This window comes from Acanthamoeba castellanii, assembly GCF_000313135.1.
Source record: "Acanthamoeba castellanii str. Neff unplaced genomic scaffold scf7180000084603, whole genome shotgun sequence".
Lineage (NCBI taxonomy): Eukaryota > Discosea > Longamoebia > Acanthamoebidae > Acanthamoeba > Acanthamoeba castellanii.
The window spans coordinates 304,400-317,769 of NW_004457654.1; the positions used below are offsets into that span (position 1 = coordinate 304,400).

Genomic DNA, 13,370 nt, shown 5'->3' on the forward strand with positions numbered 1-13,370 from the left:
GGGCAGGCAAGGACCTGCCAACATGGAAGAAACGGTAAGCCGAGCCGAGCCCAGAATTTGACTCCGAGCGCTCAGCTGGCCTTGCCGGCTTTGATCTTCGGACCTAAAAAAAGGGGCTTACAATCCACAGGTCGAGGAAGCGCTGAAGCTGTGGGGCGAGCTATTCCAAAGCTCAGAGACCGCTGAGCCAGTCAAGGCCAAGTCCTCGTCTGGCATCGTCATGCCCACGGTGCGAGCCGACCACTGCGCTGTTGTCACCGCCGCCTCTGGCTTGGCTGACTTACCGCGTTGAACGTCAGGAGCTGCGCGTTTATCGAGACGATGACGCAGTGACATCCGTGGCAATCTGTACCGAGCGGAAGCTGCTCTTCACAGCGTCGCCGACTCAGGCCGTCCGCGCCTGGTCTCTCCTGGTGCGTCGTGCCTCTGCCTCCCAACTGGAGTCAAAGGCCCGTATGGCTGACCGATCGGTCGCAGAGCGGCGAGCGGGTTGGCGAATACGTTGGCCACACCGACTGGGTCTATGGAGTGATCGTGCACGGCGGAGAACTTTACTCGTGCTCGCGCGATCAAACGATTCGATCCTGGAACATCGAGGTCGGCGCCCTCTAAACACGCGAGCTGAGCTAGATGTCTGACTGACTGGCTGCTGCTTCTTCATTCGCGTTCAGACGTTCGAGTGCACGCAGGTGTTCGAGACTGCGACCAACAACCTCAACACCAAGAAGTTCTTCGTTGCCGGCGGAGTGCTGTTCGTCACCTGCGACGACTTTGCACTGCGACTATACAACACGCGCGTACACGTCTCTCCTTCTCTTCGCTCTTCGCTCGTCGCTCTTCGCTTTTCATTCATTCTCCAAGTGGTCCCTAATGTCTCCTGTGGGCAGACGGGCAAGGTGATCAGGGTGTTGGAGGGCCACACGCGGCCCATCCGCTGCATGGTCCTCTTCAAGAGCCAGCGCGAACTGTTCACCGCGTCGGGCGACGGCACCATCCGCCGGTGGAACTTCAAGAAGGGGCTCGAGTTGGCCGTCTACAAATGCCATACAGAAGGCGTCACCTCCATCACCATCGACGAGCAGCGGCGGCTGCTCTACAGCGCTGGTCAAGATGGTACACACGACCACCACGACCTATCAATTGGTAGCTGGCGGCTGATGCTGTGTTTCATTCATCTCATGGGCGCGCGCAGGAGTGGTCTGCGTGTGGGATTTGTCCGAGGCGGGCGACAGGGCCAACAAGCAGCTCTCGGAGACGGATGGCGAGCTCATGCAGTACAAGCGCCGCATCGACAACATCATTCAGCGAAACGCTGGTGCCCTCGTTGCCGACGACAAGGTAATCGCCCACCCACTCCAGGCCCTATCGTATGCATGAGCCGCGGACTGACTCTCTTTGTGCTACGTGGTCGCGGCATGAAGTTGATCAAAGTGACGGATGAAGTCCTGCGGCTCATCCAGCAAGGCGACGACGACCAGGGTGCTGTCGTGAAAGAGGAGAATGAAGCTCCAACTACGTCGTCAGTAGTACCACCTTCACCCGCGGGGCTTCCGCCCCTCTCTCCGCGCCTGGCCCATGCCGCCGTACATGACGGCCAGGCCAAGGCCGCGAAGAGCAGCAGCGCCAACGCTGCCAAGGGCACGCTGCTCAAGTCGGGTCTCTTGAAGCTGGCCCGAGGCGACAGCTGGCGGACGAAGCCCGGCAGCAACAGGACCCGCGACGAGGTCAAGCACCATCGCGACGACGACGGAATGCGAAAGCTGCACACGGCCGACGCGATCATGGAAAACGCGCAGAAAACGCGCACGAAAGGTGATGGCGCAGAGCGGGTGGTGCTGGTGGACCCGCTGGAGGACAAGCGAAAGAAGAAGGAAAAGGAGAAGGAAAAGAAGAGCAACAACGAGGAGCCGGGCAAGGCGGCGACGGGAGGGATGAAGGTGAAGGACCAGCTCTTCCGGCTCGGAGCCACGTTTTCGTTCGACCGCAAACGGAGAGAGAAGAAGGAGGCCCAGCAGCAACAGCTGGAGGTGAAGCGGTCGATCAGCGAAGGCGACATGCCCGCGGTGCCCGCGACGCACAAGGATCGCATCCAGTGGCTCCCCGAAGACAAGTACTCGTCCAACCAGTCTCTAATCATCAAGCCCGCCGGGCAGCTCGAGGCGCGGAATGTCAGGAATGTTGATGCCGGCAGCAGCGGCGGCGGAGCCGGCTCGGCCGAGATGACGGCGACGGCCGAGAAGAAGGAGCACTCGAGGGAGTTCGACATTCTCGGGTGGATGGAGGAGCAGATCGCGATTCAAGACGAAAGCGAAGAGCGAAGGGAGGAGAGGGCCAAGTCCAACTCCGACGAGCGCATGAATCAGCCGCAGGCCGACGAGCAGAAGAGTCTCGCGGCAGAGGCCGAGCAGTACAGGGACTCGCGCCAGGAGCCAGGCGACAGCGCGCGCGAGGGTCCGTCGGTCCCAGCGGTGGAAGAGGGCATCGAGAACATCGCGCTGGTCGTAATGCAGCCGTTCGCCGACATCTCCTACATCGAGTTTGGCACGGTGCTGTTCAAGGTCATATCGCTTTGCATGCGCCTGTGCGACGCCGACCGTCGGCCGACGACGAAGCGGGAGCAGGAGCCCGAAGCAAGTGCGGTCGATGAAGATGACGACGAGGCGAAGCGAGTGCGAAACGATCTTCGGCTGTCGGTGAAGGAGTTCACGCGCAACGGGATGACCCTGCTTCAGCACATCAAGCGCAAGGCGCTGGCGAAGGAGGCGCTCGCGGTGGGTCTGGTCGGCCTCGAGGAGGATGCGGATGACGTGGACTCGCGCGAGGATGAGGGAAGCGACCGGAAGGCGTTCCTGACGGCGGCGAGAATCATGCTGGCGGCCGTGAAACAGCTCGCGGAGTGGCTTCACGGCCTGGGCGACAGCAAACCCGGGCGAGCCTCCCAAAGAACGAAAAGCGAAAGCGGAAGCGACGACGCGCCGCCTGCTGCCGATGTAGATGAGCAACAGACACAGACCCTCTTCGCGAACCTGGAGCGTCAGTGCGGCCCCGAGACCCAGCACCTCCTGGCCGAGGTCCGCAAGCCGCTAGGTGAATCCACGCCGGCCTCATCGGCCGCGGCCAGGGACATCCTCGCCCTGGGCCTCCCCGTGTTCACCGAGCTCGTGGGCACCCTCAAGCGCGCCGCGGACGGCGATGCCGTCCAGAGCGCGCAGTGGGCCGCCCTGGCCGACCGCCACCTTCTCGTCCTGATCCAGGCCGCGCGCGCCGTGGCCTGCGCGGACAACGGCGGGTCGGCCGACCTCGAGGCCGTTCAACAGCGACGGCAGAGGCTGTTGGTGCTCGAGTGCGCGGTGGTGGTCAAGGCCAGCGAAGCGTTCCGCTGCCGCGACGACACCATGACCGAGGCAGCCCAGGCGCTTCTGCGACAAAAGTGCGGGCAGCTGTTGGCTGCGGTTGTGCAGCTGTTGACCACCATCCGGCACGAGTGCCCAGCCCCGAAGCGAAACGTGGACTGACCACCGCCCTCTCAAACAGGCGCCTGTTCGCCCGACAATGTCGACATTTTTGTGATTGGCAGAGATCTGATTTATGAAAAAGCTGCTTTGAATAACTGGCAAAAGAAAAGCCGTTTGTCCCAGCACTTCGCAGGAGCACCTTACAATATTACAACAACTTTCCGTTTGACGATGAAGATCTGCGTCGTGCGTCTTCCCTTCTATCTTTAGCCTCATCTTTCGACTCATCTTTTTGTGGTTTCAATACAATCATTGCAGGTCGCATTGGTGCTGGTGTTCGTGGCGGTGGCCGCTGCGGCGTTCCCGGCCAAGTTTATCGCCGACGACCAGCGACCGGCCAACAAGTGGAACCCGCCCCAGTGCAATACTACGGGCTACTCCTTTAACTGCTGCGACCAGCTCGACTTCACTGTCACGATTCCCTTTGAAGGTCCCCTCCCCTTTTTCTCTGTGAGAAATTAATAATACTGAAAATATAATAAAATAAAAAATATTTTTATTAGTGTTGGTGTTGAATTTCAATTAAAAAAAATTATTCTGTTTTCGTATTATTTACATTTTATTATATTTATAATAATTATAATTATAAATCATTTTCGTGTTGTATTTTATTAATTTTGTTTGTCCTTTTTTGGTGCTGGTACAGGCAAGGTCCACATCAACGACTCGGTGTGCGCCTCGCTCGTGGTGGACCCCAAGAGTCTGAACGCCACCGTGACGCTCATCATCGACGGCGCCGTGCTGTACAAGGACACCTTCTCCGTCTACGATCTGGCCGACGTTTGCGTCCCCATTCAGGTGCGTACCTCACATAATAGTCACTTGGTGAACACGAATGAGTGCTGTTCCTGCGTGCCTTTATGGATCGAAAAAAGGCCATACCCATTCTGACCACTTCTTCTCCTTGGCCAACACCACCAACAGTTCGGAGTGAGCATCTGCCTGAACTGGAGCAATGTCGTCTGGAACAGCGCCACCGAAGACCTTTCCGGCTGCGCCGACATCGCTGCCGAGGTCGCCGGCATCACCATCTTCGATCTCCCGCTAGGCTGCTTCAAACTGCATGTCTAGACTCAAGAAACCCGCCCTTAGAGTGGGTTGTTGCCAGTACTCCACTCTTCAAACCCGACCAAACAAAGCGTGTGTCCTTGTGGGCCTTGTTCTGCTCCGCCCAGCACTATTTTTATTGTATTTTACAAAGATGGAAGATGAGAACAAGAGGGCGGGTGCCATGGGAGAGGGCCACCAGCAGGGGGAGGGAGAGGGGCTGGGGTTCGACGACCTGCCGGCCGAGGTGCAGTGCGGGGTGTTCGCCCAACTGGAGGTGCAGGAGCTGGCCCGGGTGGCCAGGGTGAGCCAAAGCTGGCGTCAAGTCGCACACACCGACAGCCTGTGGCTCCACCATCTACGCCAACGCTACCCCTCCACTGATAACTCCAGATGGTTTGCCCTATCGAAGTGATTCGTAAATGGTGAGAGATTATTCAAATTATGTTCTCCACATCCTGCAGGGGGAAATGGAAGGGTGACATGGCAGCGTCGTGGCGTGAGGTGTTCGAGCGACGGCACACGCTGGAGAAGAAGTGGGGCAAACAGCCTCACCTACGGTCCGTCAACGCCCACCAGACTCTTCTACGAGCTCTCCAGGTACGCACCTGCCTTTAATGACCTGCACAAGTCATGCCGTAACCACCCACCACCACCACGCAAGTGCAGTACGACGACGACCTTTGCGTGACATGCTCTGATTTCGGGTATGTCTCCTTCTTCTCGTGCGCCCCTCTGCCCAGCCTGCACCAACTTGACACCTGCGGTGTTGTGTTGTGGTGCAGACAGCAGATGGCCATCAGCTTCTGGGACACGAAGAAGCTGCTCGCGGACGACTTTGTCTCCAACGGCACTGAGGACGACCCGCACGTCTTTCCCTATCACCGGGGGACCGTCTCTATACGGGAGGTGCTGGCGCTTCAGTTCGAGCGGACGAGCGACCTGCTGGTACATTCAGCCGACCGATCCCTGCAGTTCCGGCGGCTCTCCAGCCCAGACCGTGTCTTATCGGATTTTGAAGCGCACGACAACATCATCTGGTATGGATGTTAGTGTGCTGTTGTGTTGTCGTTGTGTGTCGTTGTGTGTTGTGTGTGTCGAAAGACGAAGTGCTGACGGTTGACTGGATGTACACAGGACACTCCAGTATGAAGGAAACACGCTGATCAGTGGCTCGCGGGATCATACGATAAAGATCTGGGTATACATCCATGTTCAACTCTTTATTGCAACCACTCAACTAATCGCTTTGCGACGGACGCAGGATATGGAGACGAGTACCAAGACGGACACACTCAATGGCCACACGCGTGATGTACGCTATCTCCGATTCCGGGGAAACACAGTTGGTATCTCTCGCCTCTTCTTCCCCGCCCTTCATACTAATGACGTTCAGCGGTAAAGAGCTCACATTCCTTTCCGCCACATTAACCACCCTAGTGTCCACTGGGGATGACTCGAGCGTGCGTATGTGCCCTTTGCCGCCATTTTGGCTTTCCTTGGCCAAGCCGACCAACCTGCGCGCCGTTGTGTGCTGTGATGAACAGGGGTATGGGACCTGCGCCAACGCCAAGAAGTGGCACATCTGCAGACCGACTCGGCTAATGGCTGGGCTTGCCAGTTCGACGAGGTTCGTCGCCTACAACATAAGTGCGCTTGCCCAACTCAACCTGCACAGCGCTCACTTCCTTTTGTTCTCATGCGCAGGAGAAGATAGTGTCTAACGGAGCGAACGAAGTGCGGTTGTGGGACTTCCGCACGCTCGAGATGCGTCAAACCTTCAAGGCGGCCGATTCCATTCGGTTTCTCCGCTACGACGACACCAAGCTTGTCGCGTACCACACTCTCTCTCTCTCACACACACACACACACACCACACGTGGTGAGTTTGATGGCCGATCGACCTTCTATGTACAGTGGATGCCAGGGCAACATCGTGGAAGTCTGGAACCTGGAGGGAGAGCACATCAACAGCATACACGTGGCCGGCGGCCACTCCGGCGGCATGACCGGCGTTCTCACATTCCAGGTAGCGTCCCTCATTAGCCTCTTTCCCTTCGTTTCTTGCCTCACACCGTCTGTTTGTGGCGTACCACCCCCCGTCGTCGCACCATCAGTACGACGAGCGCTGGCTGTTCGCAGGCCTACACTCCCGTTCATCGGAGAACACGCTCGTCGTCCTCGACTTTGCGAATCCTGCCCCCGCCAGCGAGGAGCCCAGTTGCGTGGAGTGACCCAGGCGCAAACGTTTATAAAGTTACGTGGGTGTATCCATTCCATTTCTTCTTTTTCTTTCTTTCTGGCAAAAGATTCAGCGAAGGGGCAACAAAACACCAAAAGAGAGATGGCGCGCGTTGTATTGTCACCAGAGAGAGAAACAGGCGCGGTCATGCCACGGAAAAGGCACACAAAGCGGAGAGGCAGCGGCACGACGAGGGAGCCTGCTCAGCCAGAGGCAAAGGTGGTGCCTCTCCCGGTAGCGGCAGCGAAGGAGGAAGAAAAGCAAGAAGGTGATGGATATGACGACTACCTTGAGGAAGGGGCGGAGAACTATCTGCCGTGGGAGGTGTGGGTGGTCGTGCTTGGATTCGTGCCCTTTGCCGACCTGACGCGGTTTAGCATGACCTGCCGCCTCTTCAACGCCATTGCCGACATGTAACCCCTCCCTCCACCATCGCCACCCCATATGCACTGACCTCACAATCACCCACCCAACACAGGGGCATGGTGTGGCGAGAGAGAGTGCATGGGGTGTGCTGGCAGGAGATGGCCAAGTGGGGACAGTACCTGCCCGATGGGTCTCAAATGGGGTGGAAGAACGTGTGCAAGTCCTACATGCGCCTTCACTGGGCCGAGCTCAACGTGGCCAAGTTCAAGTACAACCTCATCCCTGGTCAAAAACACTGAGCTTGAAGTATTGATCTTGTGCGGTGGCCAGCATCTATGCGAAGCACTCCATGTTCGAAGTGCCCAAGCCCTTCGAGTGCTTGGCTGTCGACGAGGAATCCTTCGCGCACGCACCAGGTTAGTACACCCCGCGGGCACCAGCGGTTTAGTTCATGACTCAGTTGAGAGGTCAACGTTGGTCCGTCTGATGGCCAGATCTCGTGGCTCTCGGCAGATTCGGCTGCGGTCGTTCGCTGGATTGCGTTCAGCTGTGGCACAAAGGTACGACCAACTCTTCTCTCCCGCCTCATGAGGCTCTTCGTTGTTCTTCTGAGAAAACTGCTTCTGGTGCAATAACACAACAGATGCGGAGACCAACAACTGGACCCTCGGCCGCGGTATCAAGGGCCACACGAGCACGGTGAGCTGTATGAAGTTTATGGATGGCAACAACCGGCTCATCACTGGCTCGTGGGACCGGTACGTACCACCACGACTACAACCACAGTCCAGGTAGCTTGTGACGGCAGCAGACTGAACCGCTTGCTTGGTATGTGTGTTGCAGAACGATCAAGATCTGGGACGACGTGAATCACGAAACCAAGCAAGCAACGTGCGTGGCCACCCTCTCCGGCCATGAGTTCGAGGTGAAATGCATTGCGCGTCACGGATCTAAACTGGTATGCACACTCTGATAATAGTGGTGCTGTGATGCGTGACAGCTCATGCCTGTGGTTGACCTCCACAATTACTAGGCCAGCGGCGCCGAGGACAAGACGTTGGCTTTGTGGGACATGGCGACCGGCAAGCGTGTGCTTTCATTTGCTGGGCATACTCACTTCGTCGAAAGTACTCCACACAACACTCTTCCTTCTTCCTTCTTCTTCTCCCTTCAGCAACCTCTCCTCTCGCGATGCTGATTGTGTGATGTCAGGTGTACTGTTTGCCCAGGAGGGCCAGGTACTTCTGAGCGCTTCGCCGGACAAGACGATCCGCGTCTGGGACCCACGAGCAGGCTCCGACTCAGTCGGTGTCCACATCACCGGCGCCCCTATGCGCGCCATCGCCCTTAGTCCGGACGGCAACCGTATCTTCTACGCTCCCTTCGATCTGCTACAAAGGTGGGTGGCCTTCTCCCTAAGCGCAGCCATGAGTGCATTTGTTGACCCGGCGCTTTGTCGCGTTACGTTTCAGAAAGAGCTGCTGGATCGATGCCAGAGCAGCCGCAGGACCATCATTGGACCGTTACCATTCGCGTTTGTTTGCTCGCCAACACCAAAACGTGGCAACAGCAGAGCACCTGGCGATACTGCCTTACCGTTTGAGCGACGGACAAGACCACCTTCTCGCCAGTACCCCACCCCTTCTCTCTTCATTGCGCTCATTGGTTGTTGTTACACCGCTCACAGTCGTTCTTTTCAGATGGGCAGCTCATGAGCATACCGCTGGAGGCGACCGGGATCAGCCAGGCCAGCATCCAGGAGCTCGGCTACTACTCAGGCGAGCTGCCGTTGCGCTGTACGGGGAGTAAAGGAGTGTGTTGGACCAACTCGCAGGTCATCGTCACAGGTATTCTCTTCTACTTGACACCATGCCACAAGCCTTGCTTTCTACCAGCTTCTCTGATGCACCACAACGTGCAGGTGGGGACAAGAAGGTCTACATGGCCGACCCGACCACAAAGCGAGTGGTGTCGGACCCGCTCGCCGACGAGCTGTGCAAGCAGCAAGCTCGCTCCAAGCTGCGAGCGCTTGCAGAGGCCCAACGGGAGAGGGAGAAGCAAGCCAGCAATCACCTCACACGCACCCCGCCATCCGCCAGGGAAGTGAACCAGGACGTGGCCCGCATCCAACGCCAGATTGAGCAGATCCGACGCAGCAGACGCCCTGGCGCCCGTGGCTGACCGGTGTGTATGAAAAACCATTTCCCTGTTTTTCTTTTGGCTTCTTTTTCCCCTTTGGCTTGAACCGGAACCACAAGAGCAAGGTGCACCAAGCGATGATGACCGCAGTTCAAGAGGCACAGCAACAACCGCACGATGCAGAGCACGAGTCCACCCCCGAAGCACGGCTCGGGCGGGAGCTCGCAGCGGGTGCCTTTGCGGGGGTGACCGAGTTGGACCTGGCCAACCGCGGCCTTGCCTCGCTGCCCGCCGCGCTGTGCACAGGCCTTCCGGGGCTCACCAAGCTCAACATGGCCGGCAACGCCCTCACCACCCTGCCCCCCGAGTTCGAGCGACTGACCAGCCTCCGCACGGCCTTCTTCCTGGGCAATGGGTTCACCACCGTACCCGAGGTGCTCGGCCGGCTCCCGGCCCTGTTCATGCTCAGCTTCAAGTCCTGCCAGCTGCACGACGTGCCCGAGGCCTCGCTCGCCCCGTCGCTAGGGTGGCTCATCCTCACCGACAACCAACTGACCGCCCTCCCCGCCTCGCTGGGCCGGCTGTCGCACCTCCGTAAGCTCATGCTGGCCTCCAATCAACTCACTACGCTGCCCGACATGTCCGGTTGTGTGGCGCTCGAGCTCGTGCGGCTGTCTGACAACCGACTCGACGCGGTCCCGCCCGGCCTGCTCGCCCTCCCGCGGCTGGCCTGGGTCGCGCTCGCGGGCAACCACCTGCAGCCGCGCCACCGCGACGCGCCGCTGGATCTGCCCCCGCGCCTGGCCGACACTGCCGCCTGGCCCGACGTGACGCTCGGCCGTCAGCTCGGCGACGGCGCATCGGGCACCGTCTACGAAGCAATGCACGGGCAGGCGCAGCGCGCGGTGGCTGTGAAAGTGTACAAACCGGCGTCGTCGGACGGCAGAGTGGTGGACGAGGTGGCGGCGGCGATCGCGCTGGCCCATGAAGACACCGACCAACACCCCAACCTGATCCAGACCCACGGGTTCATTCAGCGCGATGACGCTGCGCCGGCGCTGGTGATGGAGCTGCTGGACCCGGCGATGGAGCTGCTGGGCCGCACGCCCTCGTTCGCCAGCGTCACGCGCGACGTGTACCCGGCGCGCGAGCGGGCCTTCCCGCTGCGCTACGTGGTGGCGGTCGCGCGCGGCGTGGCGGCGGCAGTGGCGCACATGCACGCCCGTGGGCTCATCCACGGCGACGTCTACGCGCACAACATTCTCGTCGACGCCGCCGAGCTGCCCTCCACCACGCAGAGCACGGCGCCGCCATGCTGGCGCGTCAAGCTGGCCGACCTCGGCGCCGCCTTCTTCTTCCACTCTGAATCCAACGCCGACTCGCCCGACAACGCAGCCGCTCACCTGCTGAAGCGCGTCGAGTCTCGCGCGCTGGGCTGTCTCCTCGAGGAGCTCATCGAGCGGTGCGCGGCCGCTGAGGCATCACAAGAAGCGTCGACGCTTGCCGCACTCTGCCGGCTGCGCGATGCCTGCCTGGACTACAACGTGGGGCAGCGGCCAGAGGCCTCCGAGCTCGTCGTGGCTCTAGACAAGTTGATCTTCTAGTTCTATTAGTTTGATATATATATATACATTTACATTTTGACAATTATAGTGGCTTTAGGGTGGTGTCACATGATGATGGCCGTCTCCTTGTTGCTGAGCTTGTAGTCGACGGCGACGGTACCATTGAAGGACTCGTGGAGATGAACAGTGCCCTGGGGCGATGTACGAGTGGCCGGCTCCTCATGGGCATCGCGGCGCTTCAAGTGGAGTCTGCTGGCCGTGCATTGGGATGCGATGAAGAAGCCAAGCGGTACGGAGACCACCAGGGAGGCCGACCCAATGTGAGCTTTAGCGGGGAAGCGAAAGTGACGTTGGCCCAGAACGGCGGCACGCTGGATGGTGTTCATGTTGGTCGTGTGTCGTATGTGAGTCCTGAGTGCTGAGTTGTTGCAGTAGTGGTTGTTGTTGATGACTTTGCAAGAGCATTGTCTGGTATATATGAGGGGAGAGCATGAGGTCAGGGTCAGTCGAGCGCGCGACACCCATTCAAGTGACAACTTGCCTTGACATTTTTCCTTCACATTTCTTCTTTCTTTTTCCGGCTTATTTTCTTTTACGCCCAGATCGAGAGCCCAGCGAGGATGAAGAGAGCCGTGCGCATCGTGTACCACTGCCCGTGTCCCGACGGTACCCCCTTGCCGAATGAATTTTGTGGTCCTTGATTTGGTGCAGCGATTCGAGATATATTATTCATCATCTGGCGCGTCAATCTGCAGGTGCGTACGCCGCCCTGGCGGCCTACCTCAAGTTCCACAAGCAGCCGGAGGTGGATCTGGACTTCATCCCGCACAGCACCTACCGCGCTCTGCCGGTCGAGGACAACCCCGCCTTCACCCCCGACGCCGAAGTCTTTCTGTACTCCGCCCGTTCCTATTTATTTATTTTATTTGTTTTATTTTTTTGTTTTTTTGGTTTTATTTTTTGTTTTTGTTTTATTCTTGTGACCAACACTCGCGACCTTGTGTGGCACAGGTTGGACTACGTGGGTCCGGCCGACTTTGTGCACCGCGTTGCGAAGAAGGTGCGCCATGTGACGCTGCTGGACCACCACAAGACAGCCTTCGAGCTCATGGAGCAGTGGAAGTCCGAGAACAGCCTCCCCGAGAACTGTACCCCCTCCCGCTCACTCTCGCCCTCTCCACATATGTGGTGTGTGCGGTGTGTGTGCGGTGTGTGCGTGTGGTGTGTCCGTGTGTGCGGTGTGACTGAGCCAAAAGACATGGCAGTGGGTGTGGATTGGGTTGGCACGACGGAAAAGAAGAGGAGAGGAAGGTGGCGATGACTCATCATATGTGACGCCGTACCCGCACACAGTCGATTTCCAGCTGATCAACGAGAAGTCGGGGGCCACCATCGCCTACGACTACTTCTCCAAGGACGCCATCCTCATCGCCGACGAGGCCGAACGCGCCAGGTAGCCCCTCCCCTTCTCCATCTTCACCAGCCACCACCAGCCACCACGTTCAGCAAACAAATGGCTTGGTCTGATCAGTCGCGTGACTGTCCCGCAGGATCGAGCGGGCCTACGCCTACATCGAGGATGGCGACCTGTGGCGCAAGGCCCTGCCCTTCTCCAAGGAGTTCTCCACGTACGTGCTCCACACAGACCGCGAGAGGTTGCAGGCTGACGTGGCACTCATGAAACTCTTTTTATATGTTTCTTTATTAAAAATGTAGTGGCCTGGGCGCGAAGAGCGTGGAGTTCGACTACACCAAGAACAAGTCGCTCTTCCTCCAGCTCCAGCTCTTGGGTAAGCACGTAAACCCGCGCGTGCCGTAGTTGGCCGACACCCACAACTCACCGGGGGCTGCACGATCACCATGTACAGACGCGGACAAGCTCATTGAGGAGGGCAAGGTCGAGGTAGAGCGGGTCAACAAGATCATCGCCGACAACCTCACCCAAAGCTACCCGGTACGCATACGTCCAAACATTTTTATAGAAATTTAAGTGGATAAATATGAACATATCCATTTATATAAATATATAAAAAATCATCTTTCATCGCTCACCTGGCTTGGGCATACATGTGATGCAGATCAAGCTGGGCGGCAAGGACAACGACTTCGGGAGCTGCCTCGCGGTGCTGACCACGTCGCCCGAGCTGCGTTCCGAGATGGGCCACCAGCTGGCCCTCAAGAGCGCCGCGGCGGGCCTCAGGGGCTTTGGCGCGATCTGCTACGAGGAGGCGGGGATGGCCGACGCGGACAAGAACTACAAGGTCTCCCTGCGCTCCATCGAGGACGAGGACACCACCGTCGTCTCCAAGCGCTTCGGGGGCGGCGGCCACAAGAACGCGTCGTCCTTCATGCTCCCCAAGGACCAGTGGAACGAATGGAAAAACGCCGCCTGAGCTGAGTGTGCTTCTCTCATGTTCGTGTGTCGTGCGTGTGCGGTGGTGCGTGTGCGGTCCATGTGCACTCGATATGAAATATAAATATATCGAAGTTAGAGAT

At 58.4% G+C, this 13,370-nt stretch overlaps 8 protein-coding genes across 8 annotated transcripts; 7 read left to right on the forward strand and 1 right to left on the reverse strand.

Annotated features, from left to right (window-relative positions):
* Nucleotides 1-22: 22 nt before the first annotated feature.
* On the forward strand, nt 23-3,515 carry ACA1_068880 (WD domain, G-beta repeat-containing protein; the record flags this gene model as incomplete). Its single annotated transcript, XM_004352780.1, has 8 exons — nt 23-34; nt 131-229; nt 300-413; nt 478-597; nt 672-797; nt 888-1,113; nt 1,193-1,338; nt 1,422-3,515. The coding sequence occupies 8 exons, from the start codon at nt 23-25 to the stop codon at nt 3,513-3,515; spliced, it is 2,937 nt and encodes a 978-aa protein (XP_004352832.1).
* Nucleotides 3,516-3,686: 171 nt separating this feature from the next.
* Nucleotides 3,687-4,586, forward strand: ACA1_068890 (uncharacterized protein; the record flags this gene model as incomplete). The annotated part of the gene is made up of 4 exons (XM_004352781.1): nt 3,687-3,701; nt 3,774-3,945; nt 4,162-4,313; nt 4,440-4,586. 4 exons carry the CDS (start codon nt 3,687-3,689, stop codon nt 4,584-4,586), a joined length of 486 nt encoding a protein of 161 aa, XP_004352833.1.
* Nucleotides 4,587-4,716: 130 nt separating this feature from the next.
* ACA1_068900 (Fbox domain containing protein) lies at nt 4,717-6,796 on the forward strand (the record flags this gene model as incomplete). Its single annotated transcript, XM_004352782.1, has 8 exons — nt 4,717-4,958; nt 5,027-5,162; nt 5,352-5,510; nt 5,827-5,911; nt 6,110-6,192; nt 6,270-6,397; nt 6,480-6,591; nt 6,680-6,796. The coding sequence occupies 8 exons, from the start codon at nt 4,717-4,719 to the stop codon at nt 6,794-6,796; spliced, it is 1,062 nt and encodes a 353-aa protein (XP_004352834.1).
* A 386-nt stretch (nt 6,797-7,182) lies between these two features.
* On the forward strand, nt 7,183-7,469 carry ACA1_068910 (uncharacterized protein; the record flags this gene model as incomplete). Its single annotated transcript, XM_004352783.1, has 2 exons — nt 7,183-7,217; nt 7,283-7,469. 2 exons carry the CDS (start codon nt 7,183-7,185, stop codon nt 7,467-7,469), a joined length of 222 nt encoding a protein of 73 aa, XP_004352835.1.
* A 50-nt stretch (nt 7,470-7,519) lies between these two features.
* On the forward strand, nt 7,520-9,351 carry ACA1_068920 (WD domain, G-beta repeat-containing protein; the record flags this gene model as incomplete). Its single annotated transcript, XM_004352784.1, has 9 exons — nt 7,520-7,586; nt 7,665-7,730; nt 7,814-7,928; nt 8,014-8,128; nt 8,204-8,260; nt 8,409-8,569; nt 8,643-8,800; nt 8,871-9,017; nt 9,092-9,351. 9 exons carry the CDS (start codon nt 7,520-7,522, stop codon nt 9,349-9,351), a joined length of 1,146 nt encoding a protein of 381 aa, XP_004352836.1.
* A 98-nt stretch (nt 9,352-9,449) lies between these two features.
* ACA1_068930 (serine/threonine protein kinase) lies at nt 9,450-10,913 on the forward strand (the record flags this gene model as incomplete). Its single annotated transcript, XM_004352785.1, has 1 exon — nt 9,450-10,913. One exon carries the CDS (start codon nt 9,450-9,452, stop codon nt 10,911-10,913), a length of 1,464 nt encoding a protein of 487 aa, XP_004352837.1.
* A 65-nt stretch (nt 10,914-10,978) lies between these two features.
* Nucleotides 10,979-11,260, reverse strand: ACA1_068940 (uncharacterized protein; the record flags this gene model as incomplete). Its single annotated transcript, XM_004352786.1, has 1 exon — nt 10,979-11,260. The coding sequence occupies one exon, from the start codon at nt 11,258-11,260 to the stop codon at nt 10,979-10,981; it is 282 nt and encodes a 93-aa protein (XP_004352838.1).
* Nucleotides 11,261-11,494: 234 nt separating this feature from the next.
* On the forward strand, nt 11,495-13,267 carry ACA1_068950 (uncharacterized protein; the record flags this gene model as incomplete). Its single annotated transcript, XM_004352787.1, has 8 exons — nt 11,495-11,540; nt 11,630-11,768; nt 11,886-12,022; nt 12,228-12,327; nt 12,425-12,502; nt 12,591-12,664; nt 12,743-12,828; nt 12,953-13,267. 8 exons carry the CDS (start codon nt 11,495-11,497, stop codon nt 13,265-13,267), a joined length of 975 nt encoding a protein of 324 aa, XP_004352839.1.
* Between the last annotated feature and the right edge of the window lie 103 nt (nt 13,268-13,370).